The following is a 26,535-nucleotide window of genomic DNA, read 5'->3' on the forward strand; positions in this document are numbered from 1 at the left end:
TCTCCCAAGGCAGCAGATGTTTAGGATGAGAGTTTTCCTTCTCCTGGATGGGCTGCCTTCCCAGGTGGACGTGCCCCACCTGCCCCTCACTTCCCTCTACAGCAACATGCCTTGCTGTTTCAGCCACACAGTGCTCCAAAGCCTACAGGGGAGTAGAATAATTGGGACAATGACCTCATGGGTCACTCACCATGTTATCCTGGGGGGAGGGGCCCTTTTGCACAGGATGCTCAAAGAGGACAGTCCCGCCAGCGTCTGTGAAACGGACTCGGCTTGGCTGACCCAGCCTGCAGAAGAAAAGGCAGAGGCTGTGGGTTTGAGGTTGCAACCAGAACAGGAAACATTGAATGGGACTAATAGGTTAGGCTGGTACCACCAACCTGACTTAGCTCCAGAGCGCCCCGCCAGCTTCTTTAAACAGCCTTCAAAATGCCAATGGATTTTGCAGCCCAGTGCATGCTAAAAGTGTCCCCAGGCTGCTACTGCTATCATATGGTAGTGTGGCAACGTCACCCTGTCTAAAAGCATTCAAAGTCTGCATTACCATACTGCGTACAGTGTTTGGTTATCTTTTCATTTTGTACTTTTCCAAGGATGCATAAAGCCCCAGGGACAGCTTTACTGGGTCTCAGAAGGTGATGGGCTCTCTTTCCTTGGAGTTCAGATGGCCATCTGTAGGGGATTCTTTAGCTGTGATTCCTGCATTGTAAGGGGTTGGACTAGATGACCTGGGGGGGTCCCTTCCAGCTCCCATCATCCCTAGCCTGCACGGCCACCCTAGGCTCCTCAGGGTCTCAGGCAGAGGAAGGTCCTTCTCAGTGCTGCTATCTGAATTGTGTGGTTCACCCCACACCACCCCAAGATTTCAGGGACTTAGCCCGTGGGCTTTCTGCATTGAAAGCACACCCCCGGCCACCGAGTTATAGAGGAGTCACTGAGATACAATGTCCAGAAGGAGATTTATGCTTGCCATTGGCAAGCAAGGAACCGCAGTTGCAGACTCCCAAATTTTTGCCAATGAACCCCCTGCAGGAGGATAGATGGTGCCCCTCAAGAGGCTAGCCTCTCTCCCTTATGCAGCTTGAAAAATGCAACTCTCCTTGGCCCTGCTTAAAAAGGAATAACGACAGCCTTTGAGGCTGTTTTTTGGGGATTTGTGGATGCATTTTGAAATTAGTCACTGCTCGGCTATGCAACAGCCTGGAAAAAGAGGAGGGACCACCACGGCAGAGAGGCTGGCCGCAGCTCTCTCCCGGAGCAGGCAGAAGGAGGATTTAACAATCAGCAGAGACTGATTGATTGCAGCTCCCCGGAGCCAAGCCCCAGGCAGAAGGCAGAAAGACCCCTGCTGACCCCAGCCTTGTGCAAGCAAGGAGAGGCAGCTGGGGCCTCGCCAACATGTGGATGCTGAACTTCTTTACTGGAGCCTTTCCCGCTTCCCCCCAAAATTTGTTTTTAATAAAAAATAATAACCACCGTGACGGGGAGGAGTCTTTCTGCCTGGAGAGCTGCTGCCACTCACTGGAAGTCAAATGGGATCCGTTCTGGAAGTCCTTTCGACTTCCAAAATGTTCGGAAACCAAAGCACGGCTTCCAGTTGGCTGCAGGAAGCTCCTGCAGCCAATCAGAAGCCCCGTCGGATGTTCAGGTTCCAAAGAACATTCGCATACCGCAACATTCATTTCCGGGTTTGCGGTGTTCGGGAGCCAAAACACCCAAGTACCAAGGGACGACTGTACTGAGCTAGATGGAACAATCGGAGGTGCCAAATTTTAGCCTCGCTCAGGGCACCACATTTCCCGAAATTACCAAAGTCCAGCTCTGCTACGTGCTTCTCCCCACCCTGAACATCAGACTGGGTGTTACTCACCTCTCATAGTTGATTGAGAAGAGGAGGTGAGAACGCACAAGAGTGAACCTGGCTTTTGCCACTGCGCTGGACACGGGTGCCTGGGTCTCTGAGCCGCTGGTTAGCAAGGACACAAAATCTGAGGAGCAAAAGGGAACTGCCTGTGATTCTGCATACATTGCAAGTGATCCAGGAAGCCTGAAGAACCAGATATATATATTTTGAAGTCTACAGTTCTACATTTATATGTGATAAATGCCTCCACTGTATCTTTTTTTAAACGCAAGTTCAATAAATGATGACATAAACATGCACACATACAAAAACCATGCTTACTCATACTGAAAGTATTAAAACTCTAAACACCAGCGATTGCATTTTCAAAACTGATAAATTTATTCCTAACCACATTTATAAACTGAGCTAGTAAACTAACTTTACAGATCTGCCCTTTGTAGGTTTTATAAATTCACAAGTGCTAGATTCATTTCTACTGTGTTGGATCCCAAGTCCCCGTCTTACAAAAGCACCCATGTATATTTTCAAGGAACCGTGTAAACGCTGTAAACATAAACCGATTCCAAAAGTTAATTCTGTTCTGCAGTATTATTGCTTAAATTTAAATAAAAAACCCCTTTGTTTACTCAATTATAACATCATTGCATTTCTAATTATATACAAAAGCGACTCTGTCCTGTCTAACTAGGGGAAGAATTTTACATAATTCAATAAAGATAGCACTGGTCCCAATTATATATTTATTTGGAAAATGCTATTAATCTTCTTTATTACTGTCCTCCAAAAAGCCTCTATTTATTATATTAACTTCAGCATTCTGCAAAAAACAACAGTAATGACCAAAAAAAAAAACCCCAACCCTTTATCTATCTGCTGCAAAGAAAAGTGAACTACCGGTACCTGACAAGGTTCAGAAATGGGGAACCCAAATAATCAAGGGAAAGGAGCAACTTCCCAATGAGGAAAGACTGTAGCATTGGAGGATTGCGGGAAAAGTGAGTAACGGGAGGCATCACAGAACTGTATAAAATTGGGGCTGGTGTGGAGAAAATGGATCTCTCAAAATGGTAGAACTCATGGATAGCCAATGAAGCTCAATGCTGGAAGATTTGAGACAGATCAAAGAAAGGACTTATTCCTGCAACACATTGTTAATCTACGGAACTCCCTCCATCAGGAGGAAGTGGTGGGCACTGACTTAGATGGCTTTAAAAGAGGGTGGGACAAATTCATGGAGGAGTGGGCTATAGCTGGCTACCAGCCATGATGGCTGTGCTCCGCCTCCACAGTTGGAGGCAGCAATGTTCCCAAATACCAGTTGCCGGAGAGCACAGGAGGGGAGAGGGCTCTGGTCCTGCTTGTGGGTTTCTCGCAGGTATCTGGTCAGCCACTGTGAGAACAGGATGCTGGACTAGATGAATCATTGGGCTGATCCCAACATGGTCTTATGACACAAGGTTGAAGGAGGCCTAAATTGCACCACCTCAGGATTCGCAAAATATCCAAATTCCAGTTCCCCGCTTCCTGTACTTCTGCCGCAGCTACCTTGAGTCCTTATTTACCAAGGTTCGGGTTTGCATTTAACTGGGGTGTAGGAACGGGCAAATCTGTCGCTTTTAGATTATCTCTGCTTTTCATTTTTCCAATCTTAAATTCGCTTCTCGCATTTCCATGTCAAATCTGTGCTTTAAAAAAAAGTGCTCCTGAAAATTCATCAGAGTTTTTATGTGAATTTATTGTAATATACACATTTTAATGCAGTTTTGCCTAACATACATATTTCTACAATGCAATTATTCTTAAAAACAATGCATTCTTCTGTGTTGTTTTCACAAATATATGCATTTTAATGCAACCTTTGTCAATGAAACTGCACTGCAAAATTCAGAAAAATGTGAGTTTTGATGAGTGGCTGTGTTTCAGTTTGGGTACCATGTTGGAAAGTGAGAAATAGAGATGTTTGTCTTTAAATGCAAATGGATTGATTTTCTCCCTACATCCCTACTTGGGTATGTGCCAGGTGCAGCACATACCAGCTCAAGATATTAGGAGGGTTGCATGGAATCAGTGTCACAATTTTTTAAAATAAAATAAAATAAAATGTATCCAGGTTATCCAAATTCTGTGACAGGAAAAATTGGATTCTACTACCTGAATGAATAGGAAAATCTGAGCAAGTTTGCATAATTTTAATTTGCATAAACCAAATCTCAATTTTGCACCGTTATGGGAGGGGCAAGCTGCTATGCGAGGGAGTGAAGGCACATCTAAAAATGTGATTCAGTCACACTCCTCTGTCTTCCCAGATTTTAGCAGATGCTGCTCACAGACATTCAGGCGGTGGTAGCTAGGGCTGCTAGCAGGTCATGAGTGTGTGGCCAATGAGATGTCACAGGAGTGTGGTCAAGTTGTCCTGGTTTTCTCCCCATCCTCCTTTGCAAAGATTCTGTGGACACCTGAGCATTGCAATTTTACAAGCAGCACCTAACTGAACTGAAAAGTGTTTTATCCCAATTCAGAAGGAATCCTGGTTGTCACAATTTGTAGTGTGGACATTTGTGCCCAAGAAGCTGTACATTACTCGGAAGTAAGCTCCACTGGATTCCACAGGGGTTCTATATCATTTCCAGAACGTGGAGCAAGGTGGAGAGCTATTAAATGGACTCTGACTTGGGAACATCGGGTTAAAAATCAGGCAAGAAGCTGACTGTGTGACTTCGGGCCAGTCTCTCGACCTAACCTACCTCACAGCAGGGGCGGAGGAAGGGGGTGTGGTCCGCCCCAGGTGTCACCACTGAGGGGGGGGGTGACAAAACGCCGGGCAGCACTCTCCGCAGGGCCTGCAGCGTACCCGAGCCACGCGTCTTTCCTGGGAGAGATGCAGTGGCTTGGGCATGCTCAGGCTCCATGCTGCCCAAACGGTCCGCCTGCTGCCTCCCCCCCAGCTGTAGGGAGGTTGAGTGGAAGGAGGCAAGCAGACTCCGGAGGCCCCGCGCGGCTCGCCCCACCCCTGGCTTCCTCCGCTGCCACCTCACAGGGTTGCTGTTAGGATAACATGGAGAAAACACGACTTGTGAATTATGCCACCGTGAGCTCCTTGGAGGGAGGGTGGAATAGTCATACAAGCAACACTGATAAATAAGAAACAAGCAAAATGATTTTTTTTCTCTCCCTCTAGCCTGCCTGCAGCTTTTGAATCATGGAAAAAGCCTAACCAGACAACCAAAGAAAAAAGAATCTGGGATACAATCAGGTCCTGTATACCTGAAGGAGCGTCTCCACCCCCATCGTTCAGCCCGGACACTGAGATCCAGTGCCAAGGGCCTTCTGGTGGTTCCCTCCCTGCAAGAAGTGAGGTTGCAGGGAACCAGGCAGAGGGCCTTCTCGGTAGTGGCACCTGCCCTGTGGAACACCCTCCCATCAGAGGTCAGAGAGATAAACAACTACCTGACATTTAGAAAATACCTAAAGGCAGCCCTGTTTAGGGAAGTTTTTAATCTGTGATATTTTAATGTATTTTAATGTGTGTTGGAAGCTGCCCAGAGTGGCGGGGGGGGGACCCGGCCAGATGGGCGGGGTATAAATAATTTATTATTATTGTTATTGTTATTGTTATTGTTATTATTATTATTATTATTATTATTATTATTATTAAGGGCCTGCAGACACTGGACTTTACATGTAGCTTCTCGGAAAATCCAGCGTGTTGTTGTCTGGGTAGGACCAGCTTGCCTGGGCGTGGTGCACAGGCAGGGTGCAATCCATGATCCCATATTACATCTAAACCATCCCCTGCACCATCCTGCTTTTTTGTAAGAGCATTTTAAGTTTGCCAAAGTATTTTGCAATTTTTTCATCCTCACAACAACCCTGTAAAGTAGACCATAGTGCAACTTCAGCAAAACAAGAAAAATGAACAGTACTTGCACGTTAAAGAACTAGCAAATTCATTATGGCATAGGCTTTTTCAGGCTACAGTCCACTTCATCAGATGCTTCAGTCTTGGCAATCCATTAAAAAACTTATGCAAGAATACATTCTGAAGTGCTACCTGACTATTGAGTCATTTGTGCTGTAAGCCATGGCTACCTGGCTACTCCTTTCATTGAAAGGACACCAGGATACCCAACACCCCACAATGAACCAGTGACAGAGAAGAGAATCTTTAAGTGGCGTCTCCACAATCTCTGGCATGCTCAAAAGTATGAAGGCAATTGGCATCGTGAAAAGGAAAACATGCAGAGAATATTCTCCTCAACTGACCTGTGATGCTGTCTAAGGGTTTAACTGTTAGCACCACCAGCTCTTCCTTGCAAGCCAAAGTCTCCCCTCACGGCTTGAGCAGAGGAGATCTGATTAGGAACTATAGAAATAAATGGCACAAGCATGCGCAGAGTGCATCCAGACATGCGCAGAAGCGACTCAGCGATCCAGACATGTCCAGACATGTCGAAGCGATCCAGACATGTCCAGACATGCGCAGAAGCGACTTCCGGTGCCGGCTCTGCCCGATTTCCGGTGCCCAGACATGGGCAGAGTGGCACTGGAAACCGGTTCTGTGAATGTCCAGACATGCGCAGAAGCAACTTCTGGTGCCGGGCTGCCTGTGTCTGCATGTCTGGGCACCAGAAATTGCTTCTGCACATGCAGCAGAGGCGATTTTCGGCAGCACTCGCCAATCCCGGGGAATTTACGGGATATGTTTCAATTCGGGATAACAGCGGGAAACAGATTTAAATATGGGGGTTTCCCACGAAAAACGGGAGACTTGACAGCTATGCTTCTGGCTAGCTACAAAGAAGGTGCTTTGAGTTTTAGGTGTGGCTCTAGGAAGCAGCTCTGAGCATGCTTGGACTGCCCTCCAAGGCAGCCCCACAAGGCCATACCAAGGATGTGGATGGGCCTCCTAACTACAGATGGGAGTAGAGTAGAAGCCTTCATAGCGGGGCTGCCTTGAAGTGCAGTCCAATCTGTCACAATCTGCAAAGGCCTGGTTTTCCATAGGACGGTAGATTGGTATGAATGTTTGCAGAGTGTCCCTGACTTCAAATGAAAGTGGGACAGAGTATGTGGCTTTGATATTTGGGGGACAATTTCTTTTCCTTTTTTTCCTTGACATTATTCTTGGGAGGGCTGTGTCCCATTAGCCCTAGGGCACCAGCTTCCACTGCAATCAGATACACCTGCAGTCACAAGGACTAGAAACATGGTTGCTGGTTTTTTTAAAAGAAAGAAAGAAAATCAGAAAGTTGATTTCTGTGTCTCTCACCACCACCCACCCACACACACACACACACACACCCCAGACCATACCTATGCGGCTGTCATCTCGGACCAAATCCTCAGAACTTAGGTAGGCACGGTCATTGTAATTCCTATGTAAGTCATCTTCCTTATCCTGTAAGTACTCAAAGTTGTCAAACAGTGGCTCAGGTCTCTTCTCTGGGATGCTGGGAGCGGCTGCATGATGGATGACAGGAAGCAAGGTTTTTTTTTGGCATCACAGAAAGACGACGAATACAGAAACACACTTTGATTCATCTTGCAATGCCCCCTTCCCCTTTCTTGCTCCTGGTCAGGGCCAGCTGTGAGTTCAAGCTGGCCATAGGAAAAGTATCCTTTGGTGCAGGCATCCCCAAACTGCGGCCCTCCATATGTTTTGGCCTACAACTCCCATGATCCCTAGCTAAGAGGACCAGTGGTCGGGGATGATGGGAATTGTAGTCCAAAACATCTGGAGGGCCAAAGTTTGGGGATGCCTGCTTTGGTGGGTCCTCTCCTCCCTGAGAAACTTACCTGGTAACATCCAGCAGCACCTGTAAACAGCACCAGGCAGATAGGTCTAACTCCCATTTTAATTTATCACAGTGCCCCAGTGCCAGAGGCATTGTGGGAAACTCCCCCTTTGCCATCTTTAAATGTCATTTCCCCTCTACATTATCTCCATGTAGGAAAGTGCCCCAATTTCAGGGCTAGATGAAGACATTTTGGCCTCTGAGGTAAACAAAACGATCAGCCAAAATGGCGCTTCCCATATGCTGAAGCACCGCAATAATAAGAACAGATGATACAGCTGGCCATTCACCACTTGCTGTGGAGCCCAAAATCTGTCACCTGAGGCAAGTTTTATTCCATTTCTCTTCATTTATTGCTAAAACACACAGGCCACTTTTCAACACAGGCGCGTTCCCAAGGCATCAAATGTAATAATAAAAACACTCCACTGTTAAATCCAACACGAAAATTAAAACAGCATGAAATATTAAGATAAGTAAGGGCAGAAGTAAAGTTGTAGACAAAAACCAGCTCCCACAAAAGAAGTAAACCAACCAGATATTACTATTCAATTAAAAGCTTGGGCATATAAAACAGGTTTTTCCCTGGATGTCTAAAATTTTAAAAAGACAAAGAAGAGGGTGAGACAGATCTCTCTGCGTTGGCCCAAATATGTTGGGCCTTCGGATCTTGTTGGACTCAACCTCCCATCGGCCCCAGGCCAGCATGCCCAATAGTCAGGGATTATGGGAGTTGTAGTCCAACAGTTCAATATATGATTTCTACTCCGGTGGGGAGTTTCCTGTCGACAAAGTGTAGGATCATGCCAATGAAAATAATGAACAGAGTTGCAACTACTCTATTCCGAACTTAAAAATGGAAAGCGTAATGCTGGTGGTCAACAAAAGAGGTTTAAAGACTGTCTCAAGGCAAATCTTTAAAAATGTACTATAAACACTGACAACTGGGAAACACTGGCCTGCGAGCGCTCCAGTTGGAGAACAGCCTTTACCAAAAGTGTCATGGACTTTGAAGACACTTGAACTCAGGATGCAAGGGAGAAACATGCTAAGAGGAAGGCACTCTTGGCAAATCCACACCGTGATCAACTTCCGCCTGGAAACCCATGTCCCCACTGTGGAAGGACGTGTGGATCCAGAATTGGCCTCCACAGTCACTTACAGACCCATTGTTAAAACCGTGTTTATGGAAGACAATCTTACTCGGCTACAAGTGTTTGCCAAAGAAGAAGAGTCCAAGTGTTTTAAGACTATGGAAGCTACCCTAGTTTAGGGATTTGCATTAATGCAGTGTCACACACACACACACAACCAAAAGAAGGTTTTCTCACTCTGGCGGCATTTATTTATATATATATAATGCTTTCCTATACAAATTATAACAACAGGCTGAAAGGGGGTGGGGGTAATGGCAGGATTTGACACCCCCAGTGACAACGTCCCTTTCCACATTCCGTAAGACATCATCACCCATTTCAGTCCAGGGAACAAGAGGGCAGACATGAACAAACAAACATGGCAGTCCCATCATGTCATGTTTTGCCTTGGATATAGAACCGAAAATTGGAGCTTACTTGTTGAATGTCCCTGGCAAAATACCCAGGAATTGGATCTCCCAACTTTGCTCGTATTCGTGGAATTTTGCTAATTCTGAGCACAGCAAGACTGGTGTGGGAGCTAAGATGCTTTGCGACAGAAACGCCAAGATTTATGGCATCCACATGTGATCATGAATGCTGCCCAAATGTGCTTTTTATTTACTCAAATGTGCATCTGGGTGGTCATTTTGTAAACTGTTTGCTGAGGCACGTCCCCAGACCACAGTGATCATTCGGCCACCAGGACAGCAAGAGCTCCTTATGCAATTAACCATCTCGGGACAAAGTTTCACTTTCGCTGGGAGTCCCTTGCATGCAAACAAGGAAAATATTCACCCTGTGATAAATTCAACTTGTAGCAACTTTGCTGTGTCAAAAAGGTAATGGTGTCATAAGGACTGCTGTGCTAGCCATCCCCATATCACAGGCTTCGCCTCAAATTGCTTCCTCCTCTAACTCTTAGAAGCAGGGCTTTTTCCATGGTGGCACCTTGCTTGTTGGAATGCCCTTCCAAGAGAAGCCTGCCCAACTTGCTTGTTCTGTTGGAGGCTTGGAAGTGTCAGGAAAGGTGCAAAATCATTTAATACTGCAAGACCTTGAAGTGTATGTAATTGAGCTATGCTACCGCTCCTAGGAGTCAAAAGGTTTTACTAAAAACTCCCCTGTTTACTTTGCTTGCCAATTCTGTGCCACCAGGTTGAGGTTCAGGCAGTGGCAGCAATGTTGCTACTTGAACCTTTCCTTTTTAGCTACTCCCGCATGAGGCCAGGAAACATTGCCTTCCCTCTGCTTTGGTACTGTGGCATTACTCCACTGCCAAATCTGATTGATTACATTGTATTTTCGGGAAGCCAAATCAGAGTGAGGGTAATATTTTTGTGCCATCGCTCTGAGCTGTCTTTGCAACATCACCATGTAGCCAAATCAGATCGGCTACATGGTGTTGTCATGAAGTCAGAGCACAGTATGGTATCATGCCATGTGGCTACAGTGGGATAATAGCTCAAAAAAGCAGAGAAGCACTACATCCAGTGTCCGATGAGCAAACATTTATTCACCTTTTTTTGCATAAAAAGGTCAAGGGACCCCTGACCATTAGGTCCAGTCGTGACCGACTCTGGGGTTGCGGCACTCATCTCGCGTTATTGGCCAAGGGAGCCGGCATACAGCTTCCAGGTCATGTGGCCAGCATGACAAAGCCGCTTCTGGCGAACCAGAGCAGCACACGGAAACACTGTTTACCTTCCCGCCAGAGCAGTACCTATTTATCTACTTGCACTTTGACATGCTTTCGAGCTTCTAGGTTGGCAGGAGCAGGGACCAAGCAACAGTCAGTGTGGTGTAGTGGTTAAGAGCGGTAGACTCCTAATCTGGGGATCCGGGTTTGCTTCCCTGCTCCTCCACATGCAGCTGCTGGGTGACCTTGGGCTAGTCACACTTCTCTGAAGTCTCTCAGCCCCACTCACCTCACAGAGTGTTTGTTGTGGGGGAGGAAGGGAAAGGAGAATGTTAGCCGCTTTGAGACTCCTTTGGGTAGTGATAAAGCGGGATATCAAATCCAAACTCTTCTTCTCTTCTTCAGTCCCAGCAAGGTCCCAGCATAGCCCCCTCCAATATCACCCAAATATGTTGTGGATTTTAAATTCTGAGCAGCCTTGAGGCCTCTTTTAGTCAAACTAGTGGAATATACTGGTAGTTATGATGAACAGAGACATTTTTTTGTAGTAAACCAGGATCCAGCATGAAAATCCCTTGTGCATAAGTAAATGCATGAGACCAACATGGCTTTAGCTGTCACACAGGTGGCAAAGCTCCATATTGCAGGGGGTTGGACTAGATGATCCTCAGGGGTCCCTTCCAAATCGGCAGTTCTATGTGCCCATTGCTCATGCATGGCAAACTCTAGCTGAGATTCATGCGATGCCCTACCCCGATATATATAGATACAGTGGTACCTTGGTTTACGAACTTAATCCGTTCCGGAAGTCCATTCTTAAACCAAAACCGTTCTTAAACCGAGGCGCACTTTCCCTAATGAGGCCTCCCGCCGCCGGTGCCCTTCCACGTTCGGATTCCATTCTTAGACCGAGGTAAAGCTCTCAAACCAGGACACTATTTCCGGTTTTGCGGAGTTTGTAAACCGAATCGTTCTTAAACCGGACTGTTCTTAAACCGAGGTACCACTGTAGAGAAGATTTCACCTTGGGGAAGATGCACAGTGGAATTTTGTTTGAGTCCAGAGTTCATATCTTTGTTCCTTTCCCATTGAGAATTTATGCCTCCTTTCCCCATTTACATTGCTGCACAGTTTCTAATACTGACTGACAGGCCCAGAAAAGACCCTTGACTCAGAGGGAGTCCCAGTTTCCCATTTGACTTGTGGGCCTTGCAAGCTCTGGTCCCCTGCTCCCTTCTTCCATTTACACCCTGATCTGCACAACAGCTGATCTAAAACCCCTTTTGATTTAAAGCAGGCATAGGCATCCTTGGTCTCTCCAGGTGTTTTGGAACTACAACTCCCATGATCCCTTACTACTGGCCCTGTTAGCTAGGGATCATGGGAGTTGTAGTTACAAAACATCTGGAGAGCCAAGGTTGCCTATGCCTGATTTGAAGCCAGAGAAAATCCCATAGAAATCAACAGAGAGCCCTTGGCATGATGGTAGAGGGTTAACCGCCACCCTTAGCAGGTTGCGATGATCAGCCAGCCCAGTTGGAAACGGCTTTTTGGCAAGGGGAGCTTGTCTGTATGCTACTTGGGAAAGAACCGGCACAAAAGCTGTTATTATGTAATCCTGGTTGGGACAAAGTTAATTGTGTTTGTGCAAATCACTTAGGAACAGAGCAACAACAGGACAACTTCCATCGGAGCGGGAACCGGACGAGGTGACACAATTCTCTCCAGGCTCTCTGCTGCTTCGGGAGCAGCCAGCTCCCCAAGCAAACTGACTTTGTGAATCCCAAAATCCTGTGCAAGATATTAGTGGGGTTTGGGATACTGTCTTGTGCAAGGCCCCCTTACCCTGCCTCTTCTAAGGTGGCAAAACACACAGAGAGACATGGCTCTGAATAGCAGCCAATCTTTCTGGCCCATTCAGACTAACTCGCACACGAGCACATTTCCTAAATCCATCTACCTTTAAAGGTAAAGGTAAAGGGACCCCTGACCATTAGGTCCAGTCGTGACTGACTCTGGGGTTGCGGCACTCATCTCGCATTATTGGCTGAGGGAGCCAGCGTACAGCTTCCGGGTCATGTGGCCAGCATGACAAAGCCGCTTCTGGCGAACCAGAGCAGCACACGGAAACGTTGTTTACCTTCCCGCTGTAGCGGTACCTATTTATCTACTTGCACTTTGACGTGCTTTCGAACTGCTAGGTTGGCAGGAGCCATCAACTTATACTTTCTGCCAATTTTTCTTTTTTGGGGGGGAGGGCCTACTTTGAGCAGAAAAGTTACTCGGGAGGAGGGGGAATAGTCCAGCAGGGTAAAAGTAAAGGCCCATTCACTGGCCAGACAGAGAGCACCCAAGAAAGGCATGGAGAGACGCAATAGCCGTCCTCTGCCAAGGGACTGCCTTTTTGCAGAGATTCATAGTTCTAGGCTTGGGGGAAATAGCTCCCGGGGCTTAAAACTTGCTGACCTCAAATGACAGGTGAGAAGCACAACCCAAAATGCAGCAATGAAACTGATAGCACGTTTGCAAAGCTAAGCAGGGGCTGGTATGGTTTCTAATTGGATGGGAGACCATGTGTTGAGATTCCTGCATTGCAAGGGCTTGGGCTAGATGACCCATGAGGGTTCCTCCCAACTCAACAATTCAATTGTTTTATAATTCTATGAAAAATGTGTCTTCCAGAGAGGCATGGCTCCCATCCCTTCCTTTGACTGATTTCAGGGGGTGGTTTGCCCCTCCAGATTTTGCAGGACTCAGAAACTTCCATGAGACACAGTCAGCAGAGCCAACAGGCAAGGAAGATGGGAGTGTCGCCCAACGACACCGGTAAGACCACACATTTCCCAGACCCACCTGCTGAAGTGCCTGATAAATGGGGTAAGTGAGGGGTGGAACTGGAGGTGGGGAGGAAGTGGAGGAGAGAATAGGCATAGCGGGCTTTGGGGCTCATGGGACTAGACATGGATTATCATGGGATCTCCAATTTTCTGCTTTGTACTTGAGATAGGAGGAGCTTGCCTGCCACTAGCAGGTCTGGAACTTGCACCCAGGATGGGGAAAATAATAATAATAATAAAAGATAAACAACTATCTGACTTTTAGAAGACATCTGAAGGCAGCCCCATTTAGGGAAGTTTGTAATGTTTGATGTTTTATCCTGTTTTTACTATTCTCCTGGGAGTTGCCCAGAGTGGCTAGGGGAAACCCAGTCAGATGGATGGGATAATAATAATAATAATAATAATAATAATAATAATAATAATAATAATATTGTGGGGATCAGTGCTCCTCATGCCTGTAAGGTTTTTCTTGCACAGTCCCTGTGGCATTGTTGTCATTAAAAATGCCAGGCTGTATTTTACTCCCATTTAATCCAGAGTTGCTGTTTCCAAGTAAAATAAGTTGTTTTAAAAACCAACAACCCATTTGCAATATCTTGATGGCCCATTTGCAACATTAAAGCCCCCACCAGGCTGCACAGTTCATACTCCTGTGAAACGTACAACCCTCTTGTGTTCCCAAGCTGTCTCCCGTCCCAGAACAAACTCTGCTGAGCTGGCCGGAGCAGGTGTGTTGTTCAGGGTGTTATGATCACAGACAAGCTCCCTTCTTCTCAGGTGCCCAGAGAGACCCAAACAAACTGGGAAATAGACTATACAGGGGAAGCAGGCCCCGGCTCAATGCACAAAATCAACACACTGAATAAACCAGAGAGCACCCGTTCCTTCGGATATCCTCCCCTTCCACCTCCAGTCTGAGAGATTTGATACACAAGCCTCTCCGTGAAAACAGTAGCTTTTCAAATGGAAGTCGCCTGCAGCAACAGGCTTGAGGGTGTGTCCTCAAACTGCTGCCAACGAAGGCTGGAAAGGATGCATCTTACACAGGCAGCTACAGCGAAGCGTTTCATACACAAACTCTGCCAGGGGACGGCGTCATATAATGTTGGTCCTTAAGATAGTGAGTACCCTTTCTCTTCTGCTCTCTGCCAAAAATGGAGGAAGTTTCTAGTCCTCATGAATCGCTTTTAGGCTGATTTGAATATGATTAGCATAACCTAAAGAAACTTGGGGACTGCCTTTATTTACTTGTTTCATGTTTCGATGCTGAGCTTTTGCCTACCAAGTCAGGGCGGCAAACATACCCCTGCCCCTCTCCAATTTTATGAGAAAAGTTAGGTTGAGAGATAGTGGCTTGTCATCAAGTTAGCATTGTGGACAAGATGGGTCTCCCCAATCGAGGTCCAGCGCTCAATTCACTACTGTACCTTCCTCTGACCAATGAAACTGGCTGGCTGGACAGGAAAAATGGTGCCTGAGTGCCAGGGGGCTCCGTGAGGCAAGTGGTTTAGAAACTGAGGCGAATTCACACCCCACTTCATGAGGGCCCCCAAATATCCATCTGCCGTGGGAGAAGGCCAGATTGGCTAGTGTCAGGGAGGCCCACAACCCACGAGGACAGCCCACTTTACCTTCCGCCCCACGGAAAACATAGGGCCCACCACTTTCACCATCAACCCTTACCCTTCGGACAGGTTTTGCAGCAGTGTCCTGGAAGCAGGATGGCATCATTGCAAGGAGGGGTGGGGCAGTCATGCTTAATGTTCTTACAGCTGACTTTGCCTGTCGGCTTCCCACGACGATTCCTCTGCTGTGGAAGGAAAGAGAAAATATTGATGATTGAGGACATGCATCTGAGGCATTGCGAGCTGTGCTTCCACATCTGTGCTGGACCTCGCAGAATATGCACCTCGTATCTCATGATCAGTTCCAGAGAAGCCTCACTTAACTCTTTTTTTAAAAAAGAAGAAGAAGAAGAAGAAGAAGAAGAAGAAGAAGAAGAAGAAGAAGAAGAAGAAGAAGAAGAAGTTTATGATGCAGAGATAAGTTCCGAAAGTTGCATACTGCATTGGCTGAAGGCCACTGCTGTTATGATAGCAAAATGCTACTGTCTATGGGTGCTTTCCAATTTCACACCAGGGAACGGTAGTAGTTTACACCTGTAAAAGCATCACCGTAATGCAATTATTTACAGCTATCCGCTCACATTGCCAAACTAGTGGTTCAGGAGGAAGGTTGAAAGAGAGATGAGCCTCAACGAGAGCTGAAAAGAACTTCACAAAACATTAAAATGTGACAAAATGTCCTACAATGATCCTCAACGTTTGAAAGTGGAATTCAAAACACGGAATCTGAATGTGAAATTTATTTTGAAATTTGCACGCGTTACCTGGCTTGCTGATTTTTCTCGATTATTTTTATCTTGACAGCTGTCAAATATGAAATATCAAATACTGGGAATATTGAATGTTGTTGCATCTCATCTATCGAATATGCTTACATATTCAATTTGTTTTTCATGTTGACAACTACAGTAAATACTGCCAAAGACCATTAAATGTCAAGCGGTCAAAAGTTCTCCTTACCAACCATTCAATAGTGTCAAACGCCCACTGTAATGTCAACTATCAAATTCTAGATTGTATTGCATGACAGCTCCCGTAGATGGTGATTTATCCATAACTGGATGCCACATATTCATCTCAAATATTTACTGCGTAATCAGTAAATAATCCAAGAATACCATGTGATTTCTTAATATCAACATCTGTCAAGGAGAAATGTGAGAGGTATCACTGGGAGCAAAATCATTTCACCTCCACTCCTGACTCTCCCAGCCCCAGGAGGAAGCAGTTCTGACAAGGGCATCTGCAGAATTTTTTCCAAGCAGAGCGGGGGAGCAGGCTAATTTATCTCATACACCAAAATGAGAAGATTAGGGCCTGTACTTTCTGTCTCACATCTCAGGCTCTGCTAGAAACTTTCTTTTCTTTTCTTTTAAAGAAAGATGGTAATCTGAGTGTTATGGCTCATCCAGGGGCAAGGAACTGGGTGAGCTTGTGGATGTCCATGTTTCTGATACAACAGCAGTGTGCAAAGAGTTGTATGATGCAAGTGGGACATCTCCTTCCACTGTGTGTGTGTGTGTGTGTGTGTGTGTTCATTTGTGTGGTTGTTTCCTGTAGGACTCTAACCCTCCAGGCTAGTGTTTCATTGCGGGCATATCCTGCAACATGTTCTTGACAGCACATCAATGGTGTCTTTGTTCTGCCTTAGGTTGCTCTCTCCGTGCTTCCCCAGGGCTACTGCATCATTGCTGTCTGGAGGGGTTGTTGCGCAACAAAAGCAGGACAAAAACAAACCAGGACATTCGTGGTATAAAAAGCTATGGAATTATGAAAGAGGGATTGCATGTGACCAGCCTGAGAGAATAATCAGTGCACAAATAGTTACAAATGTGCCATACAAAAATAGTGTATGGGGGGGGGGCATTAGAGGTTCAAGAACTTCCCCCATCATGAATCAATATAATAAATTCAGTGCAAATTCTGCATTCACAGAATCATAGGACTCTAGAGTTCGAAGGGACACAAAAGGTCATCTAGCCCAGCCCCCTTCAATGCAGGAATCACAGCTAAAGCATCCCTGACAGGTGGCCATACAACCTGTTTTAATAACTCCAATGAGGGCGAGCCCACCACCTTCCAAGGGAGTCCGTTCTACTGTTGAAAAGCTCTTACCATCAGAAAGTTCTTCCTAACGTTTCATGGGAATCCCCTTCCTTGTCATTTGAATCCATTGGTTTGGGTCCTACCCTCTGAATTAGCAGAAAACAAGCTTGGTCCCTCTTCCATCTGACAGCCCTTCAGATATTTGAAGGTGGCTATCGTATCAACACTCGGTTTTCTCTTCTCCAGGCTACCAAAGCCAAACAGTACTATCTAGGGCGGACCGTAGAGCAAAGCTACCGTGTTTCCCCCTTTTTAAGCCGTAGTCATAATATAAGCCAGGGCAGGATTTTTAAACTTTGTAAAATTTAAGACATACCCCGAAAATAAGCCATAGGTCTACCTGCAGGGTCGGCGCCCAGCAGCGCCGCGCAGAATGCTGGATCGAGGAGCCGGTCTGCAGGGTCAGCGTCCAGCAGCGCCGTGCTGGATTGAGGAGGTGGTGTTCCGTGTGGCGCTGCTGGGCGCCGACCCTGCAGGCCACTTCCTCGATCCGGTGCTCAGCGCAGCGCTGATCGGCGCCGACCCGGCAAGCCGCCGGATCCACTCTGCTGTAAAAAGCACAATAGCAGTGGCGGCGGCAACAGCAGCAATTAAAGCAAAGCTGAAGAACCTGAGTGAAAACGAGGAAGAAAGTATTTAGACGAACTGGATGAAAAGAGAGCAAAAGCGGCCGCCGCCCACGCCATTTCCCCGCTTTGATTTTTTTCAAGGCGATCGAACGAAGCAATGCGGGAGCCTGATTGGCCTCGGATCGAGGCAGACCGCAGGGAAACCGCGGGGTGGGGGAGCCGGGAAGCGGCACTCAGCGTCCGGCTGCAACTGCACCTACAGAAGCGAGGTTTCTGCAAGGCATCCAACATGGAAGGGCGAGTAGGGAGGCTGGAGGAGATGGGGGCGAGGATCATGGCCCTGGTGCAGAGGTTCTGCCTAGCGCCGGGGCTCCTGAGAAGCCTTGCGAGGGAGGAAAGGAGGTGAAGCCGAAGCCACTTCCACGGCCTCCTCCTCCTCCCCCCGCCTCCTCCCCCCCCCTCCTCCTCCTCCTCCTCCCCCTTTGCCATCGCTGCCTCTTCTCCTCGCTGCAGCGTCTCCCGCTCCCGGGTCCCGCACACTGAAGCGCAGGCGGATGGAGGTTCACTCTGCACAGGATTGGGCTGCCCTATTGCCTTTAACCCTCTTGCGGGGCTGGAGGGAGGAAGCAATGCACAAAAGGAGGCGCAGGCATTTGATCCGACTGTGCGCTTTGGTTTGGGGATCTGCCGTTTGGGTCAGTTAACTTTCGTCTCCTCGCTCGCGCACAGTGCCATCCTGCGCATTCAGTGGCGTGCTTTACCCCCAGGGGAAATGTGTGCGGCGGCGGCGGCAGCAGCAGCAGGATCGCAGCCGAAACTGGTCCCTGGCTGTCAGAGCTCCGCTGAACTCCACGGGGCTTTCTTCTGAGTTAGGAGCCATAGGATCGCGCTGCAAGTGGCTGGGACTCTGCAGCCTCCTCTGTTGTGCATTTAGAAGGAAACGCAGCAGCAGAAGCGGCACGTCTTTATTTTTGGGGGCCATCTGATCCGGGTGTTTTTTTAAAAAATAAATCGAATAAATGTAGATTGCTGTACCATACTTAATAAAAAAATAAGACATCCCCTGAAAATAAGCCATAGTGTGTTTTTTTAAGGAAAAATAAATATAAGACGGTGTCTTAAAAAGGGGGAAACACGGTAATCCGTCTGCTTGCCTCTCCAACTGCACCAGAGATGAATCCTGTGCCCCAGCACTGCCCTCTCCCTGCAGCCGGGACAAACAGCGACGGCAGATTTACTTCAGGAAATTGTCTTGGAGCATATCGTGCAGCAAAGGACGTGCCAGAGCATTTTGAGCTATTGCGGAAAGGAAATAATGTGACTGCGTCCAAAAGTACAGGCACTTCCCCAGTAAAGGGCGCCTGCAAGTGGGGTGTTTATGAGATCTGCTTTCCCAGCCTCCCTGTTATTTATGAATTTGTTTGCACCCCCCACTTTAAAAAAAGGTGGGGGGGACAGTACATGAGGCAACTTATGCAAAATATCATCAAAGAACAACACAATAATTTAATACAATCTGAAAAGAAAATAATCAACAAATAGACCAATAGATAAACAAGCTGAAGTGTGTGTGTGACTATCTACATTTTGCAGGACACTATAATTTCCTGTTTTGCAGCTGATGGGGGATTAGGTGAGGGCCTTGTCCAAAAAAGACATGCAAATGACAGAACAGAATTGCAAGCCAGAGCCCCACTCTGAAATCCCAGCTCTCTGATCACTGCAGTTAGCCTTAGCATCATTCTTGTTATTAATAACCTGTCCTTCGCCAGAAGGTGTGACTATGGCACGTCACAGCAGTGCAAAACACAACATTAAAAACTGTTTAAAATCAATAGAAGAGGCCTGAGGCAAGGCACATACCTTGAAGTGATTAAGGTGTGTGTGTGTGTGTGTGTGTGTGTGTGTGTGTGTGTGTGTGTGTGTGACAGAAAGAAAAAGAAAGCAGTTTTCTACATTACATTAAAAATGAGTGACTAAATGCACTTTTGAGCCTCTCTCAGGGAGTAATGAAGGTGGGAGGTCTGGGATGAGCAATTCCTGGTCTTCCCTCCCCCTGCCCCAAACAGGGTAAACGCAGCTGTGTGTATGCAAGGAGGGGAGATGGTTTGTTTCAAATGTATCTACCTTTAATTTCTTTTTTTTCTTTTGGAAAAAACCCACAGGAGATAATCTGGTCATGGCTCTCCTGTGGACTCACCTAGTTTGGAACTCACTCAGTATTTGTGTGCCTGCGTAACTGTTGTCCTACAGAAGAGAACAGAGTTTCCTGAACTTCCAGTTCCCAAAGCAGACCTTAGATTTTATTTACGGTATTTATTTTTTAAGGTGTTTTAAAGTGAGAACTGGAAGCACAGATTGTCACCCTACGAAAAAAAAGGAGGGGCGGGGAGGCTAACTCGGACAAAAGCATGAAAAAGCTAGTTGTTCTCAAAGGAGACCACCTTCTGCTTTTCTGTGTTCCTGACTGGAAAGAGGCAAGCTCAACACAGGGTATCATGCAATGGCTTTGGCTGCTTCCGGGACATGACTCTGCTTCGAGGGTAAATAGTGGCGGAAGTGGCTGGTTCTTGCTGGGAGGATGGCAAGGAGGCCAACAGCAGGTGGCGCCAGAGCCAGTGAGAGGCAGAACCAACTACCGTAATATAGTTGTACCTCAGGTTACAAACACTTCGGGTTACAGACTCCGCTAACCCAGAAATAGTACCTCGGGTTAAGAACTTTACCTCACTTCTGTATGCCACAACAGCAGCAAGATTATTAATTGCCAAGAATTGGAAGACAGAAGAAATACCAACTATAGATGAATGGCAAATGAAGATGATGGACTTTATGGAACTCGCCGAACTGACTGGGAGAATCCCCGACCAGAAAGAAGAGAAGGTGGAAGAAGATTGGAAGAAGTTTAAAGCATATTTGAAAAAAATATTGTAATATTTAATATTTTGAAACTCTTAAGGAAGTTGATATAGGCTATCGGAGTAGAAAAAGGAGTTATATGTTGTATTTTAATCTAAGTTTAAGATTTATGATGAGAATTTTTTAATATAGTTAATAAGTTGATGTAGATATATTTTGGATTTTAGAAACTGCTAAAGAGGATTAGAAGTGGAATTCAGATGGGGGCACTTGGGGAAGTCACCTAACAAAGTTAAGAAAAAGTAGAAAATAATAAGAATTATTGTGTGTTGTTTGTTGTTTTCTTTGTTTTTTGTTTGTTTGTTCTTATAAAATGAATAAAAATTATTTATATATATCAGGCATGTCCAACAGGTAGATCATGATCTACCAGTAGATCGCTGGATGTCTGTGGTAGATCACTGGTAGATCATTGGGTCCCCCCAAAGAAGCTGTGGCTCTGCTAAAAAAAGCTCAACATTTTACCTCCTCCCTGAAAAGACTCAACAACTTTGACCTGAACTCCAAAAAAAGGGGGTAGATCACTAACTCTGTGAGTAGATCGCAGTCTCTTGGGAGTTGGCCACCCCTGATATATATATAAAAAGAACTTTGCCCCAGGATGAGAACAGAAATCACGTCGTGGCGTCGTGGCAGCAGCGGGAGGCCCCATTAGCTAAAGTGGTACCTCAGGTTAAGAACGGTTTCAGGTTAAGAACAGACCTCTGGAACGAATTAAGTTCATAACCAGAGGTACCACTGTACCAAGTTTCCTCCCTGCTAAAAGGGCAAAAGTGAGACTTAAGGAGGAGGAATCAGAGAGACAGTGCTATGCCTTGGATGCATTGCAAGCAGTGATGTTGTGGTCCAGGGAGTAGGGGAAACCCTTATTGGGATGTTTTTAATGTTTGATGTTTCAATATTTTTTATATGTACTGTAAGCTGCCCAGAGTGGCTGGGGAAACCCAGCCAGATGGGCAGGGTATAAATAATAAAATTATTATTATCATCATCATAGGTGGAGGATTTGGGGGGGAGGTGAGTTTGTGCTGAAACCAGCCTATAGCACAAAGGGAAAAGTCCCCATTATAGCTCCGCCCATCTCTGGCCCCTGGCCCCGCCCACTGGTACTCTGCAACCCTCCGAAAGGTTGCTCAAAAGGGAATGTGGCCCCCGTGCTGGAAAAGGTTCCCCAATCCTGCTCTTGGGTTCTGCAGCAACCCCCTCCCACATCTGGAATAAAACTAGGGAGGGAAAAGAATCAGAAATAACCACTTACGGGCTCGCAGGAGCAGACCACGCAGTGCATGATGCCAAAAGGCTCGCCCAAGTCAGGATGCCAAGTGTCCTCCAGGGCATAGGATCTGCCACCGAAAGAGCAGCCTAAAAGAAATGGGGGGGGGGGGAGAGGAAGAGTTTTGAATGTTCCTGAAAGCCTCATATGAAGTTGCCTCTATTTAAAAAAAAAACCTATTTATTGATTTTGCACCAAAAAAACACAAAAAAAACACTTTACAGATTTTGGCATAGACCATAAATAATTTTATCCATTGACTTACCGTACCCCATTTCCATGGTTACCATATTTACCCTTAAATGATGCATATTTCACTTATAATATTCAATACATCCATTCTAACCTATTTATCTTAATAAATAACGCTGATGCTCCTATTTCAAGTTCTGTTGTCTCTAATCTTTGCTGTTAATCTTGCCAGTTCCACATAACTCCGCCATTTTCAAAAGCCTTATCCCAGAGGCAGGCCACTGGGCCACTTAGCTGAGCACTGACTGGCAGCAGCTATCTGAATCCAGCCCCAAATCTGCTGCTTCTGATCCTTTTAACTGGAGGTCCTTGCAGTGGGCCCTTGCAAGCCTCCTGCCTTCACCCCTTTAAGCCACCCAGCATCATAAATGGCCTAGGACCACAATACCTCAAGGAACACCTCTCTCTATATGAACCAACCTGGACCCTGACATCAACCTCTGAGGCCCTTCTTCACCTCAGGTCTGCAGGAAATGTACGGTCTTCCAGCTGCCTGCACCCCCTCCTCCAAATATATTCAGTTCCCTAAAAGCACAGGGTGTCTGCTGACACACCCAGGTCCACCCAGCAACCTGCAGTGCTTGCCCTGCCCTCAAGGCTTCCTTTCTTAGAATCAAAGAACTGTCAAATTGGAAGGGACCCCATGGATCATCTAGTCCAACCCCCTGCAATGCAGGAGTACGCAGCTGTCCCATAAGGGGATCGAACCTGCAATCTTGGCGAGCACCATGCTCTAACCAACTGAGCTGTCCAGTTCAATTAGGACTCAACAGACTTTATAACCTTCAAACTTCTTCTCAGCGCCAAAAAAAGCAGCGATGAAGGAAAGAGCAACTGCGGGAATTCCAATTCATCAGTTGGGAAAATAAAAATGCGGCTGCCTTCTACGATTGGTTTGAAGACTTATACAAACTCGCAACATATGAACAACTTGCATATAAACGCAGATTTGCCATGGTCAAATTCAATGATACAGTATTTGGAATCCATTCTTGCAAATACTGTAATATTTTAAGATCTGGTGAAGTACAATAACAACCTTGTCAAATATACAGTTTTGTGGGTTTTCCCTCTCCCCCCTTTATTTCCCCTTCTACACGGGTTCTGTTCCTCCTATTTCTTTTCCTCTCTTTTAATTAAATCTCAAAATGTTTAGTGCACATACAATTATGTACTTTTTGAACTTATAATAAAGATGTTTAAAATTGAACAAATAAAAGAGCAACAGCAGGCAGGGACAGGGGTACACTTACCCCATTACTGATCAGACACCCCCAATTTGGAATCAGGATGGAACCAGAGCTTCCAGTTGTAAAGCGTGTGTTTAATAATGAGCGGACTTAACAATGGATTCCTATGCGTGTTTAACTCAGAAATAAGTTCACCAATTCTCAATGGGGTTCACCATTTCCAGGTACTGTACAGGATTTCAGCCCTAGGCCCAAGCATCACCTCTTTCCCAAACATTCTCTATCTCGCATCTCAAGGACATAGTTCCCAATCCACTCTCTTAATTCCTCCCTCCATGTGCCCTAACCCAGCCTATGTAGACCTGCTGCATGGGCGTGTAGACAGTGGGTTTTTTTTGGGGGGGGTGTGCAGGAGCAAGCATATCCCTAAACATTTTGTGAATCTAAGTTTGGCCTCATTGAGGGGCAGTATTTCAATATGAGTAGGAAAATGAGAGTACCCCTAAACATTTTTTTAGGAAAAAAAAGCACTGGGCGTATATGATGGGGGCAGGGGGGCAGCTCCCCCATCAAATAGAACAATAAGAATAACTAGCTGACGAATCACATCAGTTCTGTCCCCCCAAAAGTCCTGCCCCCCCCAACAAAAATCCTGGCAACGCCTAATAATTTTTATACCTACTATGTAAATGTTGACTGGATGCTCTCTAATAGGACCATTAAAGACAGTGTGGTGTAGTGATTAAAGTGCTGTGACTCACACCTGGGGGGCTAGGGTTCAAATCCCCGCTTGGCCATGGAGCTCACTGGGTGACTTTGGACCAATTACTGCCTCTCAGCCTCTCCTGCCTCACAGGGTTGTTGTGAGGATGAACAATTATAATACTAAGAAACAACAAGGCAGGTCCCTGCCTCAAGAAACATACAAATCTAAATAAACAAGATAAATAAATAAATTTCCAAGGCGGGAGAGGAATGGAACAAGAAGAGGTACATGAATAAATAAAGTGATTAATTTGGATGTTGATATATTTCATGTCGACGTGGGTTTTTTTTTAATTGGTATTTTTAATGAATAATTTTAATGGACAGGCTTTTGTTGATTAAGTGATATATAAATCTTGCTCAATAAAATAAATATGCATTTCAGTTAGAATCCTAGAATTGTAGAGTTGGAAGGGACCCCCGAGCGTCATCTAGTCCATCCGCCTGCAATGCAGGAATCTTTCTGCCAAATGTGAGGCTCAAACCGGACCCTGAGATTAAGAGTTTCACACTCCACCGACTGTTACAACCGCTTAGGGCTGCTTTGCAATAGTTGAGCTGGTGATCCCTCCCCAATTCCTTTCCTCCACATTCCTTCCCACCCTGATTAAAGATAAAATAAAGTCTTTGGTCAGGGAACCCATTTTCCCAACCACTGATCCATCAGGACTGCTGCATAATCTTAGGGACACCTAATGTGCATCGCCAGTTCTTCACCTGTTGCAGGACCTTAAAGGTGAAAGTCCTGTGACTTGTGCGTGTTGAGCCGTGATACCTGTTGAGCCGCGCCTCGACCCGCTCGACATTCCTGCAACCTCACAGCAGCACCCAGGACTGCACATCTAGACACTGAACGTGTGTGGGTGTCTTGCGTGGAATAGCTCTGGGCAAAGCCTTGGGGGTGGGGGTCGCCTTGCAAGAAACTTTTCTTCCTACCGAGATTCGTGCCATCTGCTGCGTTTGGTGCCTCCCGTTGCACGCTGGCCCCTTACACACACACACACACACACACACGACGAGTCACCCTCTCAACAGGCATCCCTGTACCCACAACCAGTCCATTTCCCGCCTGTCCCTCTTGGAAGCGCGCTCCTCGCCCGTCGGTAACCCGCCCGCGTTCGTCCCAGCGGCCCGGGAGGCTTCCTAAACGCCCGCGTCCCCGCCGGCCTCGACGTGGTTGCCGCCCGGCCAAGAGGTGCGGGCACAGGATCTTCGAAATCGGTCCATGGAAGCAAATGGGAGCGAGGCTCGCCTTCCGCTGCCCGGGCAGCTGTGCCAACCAAGCAAGGGAGACGGGGCTGGGTGCACCCTTCCGAGGGGTGGCCCATCTCCTGCAAAGAAGCCTCCGCCACCCGCGCGTCCCAGGAAGGAGGAGGAGGGTCCTACCTACCTGCCGCCCCCTTGGAGGGCAGAGGGTCCGCCGATTCGGGCTGGATGGGCAAGAGGGGCTTGGGCGGGCGCGGGGCTGAGCCGTGGCCCGGCCACACGAGGGCGAGCGGCGGCAGGAGCAGCAGCGCCGCGCCCAGGAGGGTCATTGCGGCGAGGCAAGCGCGGGATCCCGGAGCGAGTCACCGTCCCGTCTGGCCCCGACGGACTTTATAGGCGCCGGCGTGGACCAAGCGGCGCGGAGGGGGCATCTCCTCGAGCAAACAAAGGCGGCGGCACATCGCGGCCCCGGCGGGGGGCCCGCTCAGCACCGCCGCGGGGGGGTGGGGGTGGGGAGAGGGGGGGAAGGATCGGGGAGGCGGAGGCGACGGATTGGGCCCCCTCCCACCGCCTCCGCCTCTCGTCCTAGCCCTCCGCGCAGTCCTGGACGGGACGTCCTCTCGTCGGCACGGGAGGGAGGCTGCCTGGCCCGCCGCCGCTGTCGCCGCTCCGGTCCCTCCCGGGCTCCGCTGCTGCGGGAGGACGAGGGCGCCGCCGCGGGGCAGGCCGGACCCGGGCAGGGATAGGCAGGGCGCCCGACGGCGCGGGAGGAGAAACGCGGCGGCGAGGAAAGGAAACGGGCGGGACGCGGAGAGGAAAAGCTCCGCCCGCGCTGCTGGGCGGAGGCGGGGGAGCCACCGCGCGGCGCCCACGGTGCTGGATCCACCGCGCCCGCACCTGGGCTTGCCCGCCTTCCCTGCACCCATCCACGGTGAACGGATCTCCCCTGTAAAAGTTCCTGGTGAGGGGGCTGGCCAACTACAAGCTCCCTCACAAATCCTGAAAATCTTTTCCCGTGGGTCCCCCGAGTCACCCACCGGCCGCCGACGATTTCCTTGTCACAGGGGCCCCCATGCGCCCCCAGCACGTCCCATTCAGATGTGTCCTCTACCCGCGCCTATTCACACCCGAAAATTGTGCCTGCTTCCATAGGACGGCATACAGTATTACCGGTATTATAAACGCTCAGGATGCTAAAAGACACCCAGGAGGGCTTCCCCACCAACAATTCCCAACCAAGCCACACTAGAAAGCCCTTACTCCCACCGTCTAGTCCTCTTCTGAAATCTGTATTTTGAACTCTGAATATCGCTCCACTCCATAGCAGGCTACCCTTCATTACCACAATCTGCC

At 47.5% G+C, this 26,535-nt stretch overlaps 1 protein-coding gene across 3 annotated transcripts in view; it reads right to left on the reverse strand.

The window, feature by feature from the left end:
• Positions 1–25,935, reverse strand: part of CHRD (chordin) — a 48,804-nt gene extending 22,869 nt beyond the window's left edge. Inside the window, exons 1-6 of one of the 3 annotated variants that reach the window (XM_035133669.2) lie at positions 25,367–25,935; positions 21,755–21,858; positions 14,961–15,087; positions 7,181–7,327; positions 1,871–1,988; positions 191–287 (exon numbers count right to left, since the gene is read on the reverse strand). In XM_035133669.2, the coding sequence (XP_034989560.2) occupies positions 191–287; positions 1,871–1,988; positions 7,181–7,327; positions 14,961–15,087; positions 21,755–21,858; positions 25,367–25,511 (738 nt within the window). In that variant the 5' untranslated portion in view covers positions 25,512–25,935. Of the gene's footprint in view, positions 1–190; positions 288–1,870; positions 1,989–7,180; positions 7,328–14,960; positions 15,088–17,017; positions 17,225–21,754; positions 21,859–23,274; positions 25,169–25,366 lie in introns of those variants that run through there. The other 2 variants (XM_035133670.2, XM_035133672.2) reach the window with 2 other exon arrangements.
• Between the last annotated feature and the right edge of the window lie 600 nt (positions 25,936–26,535).

This window comes from Zootoca vivipara, chromosome 5 (assembly GCF_963506605.1).
Source record: "Zootoca vivipara chromosome 5, rZooViv1.1, whole genome shotgun sequence".
NCBI classification, from domain to species: Eukaryota; Metazoa; Chordata; class Lepidosauria; order Squamata; family Lacertidae; genus Zootoca; species Zootoca vivipara.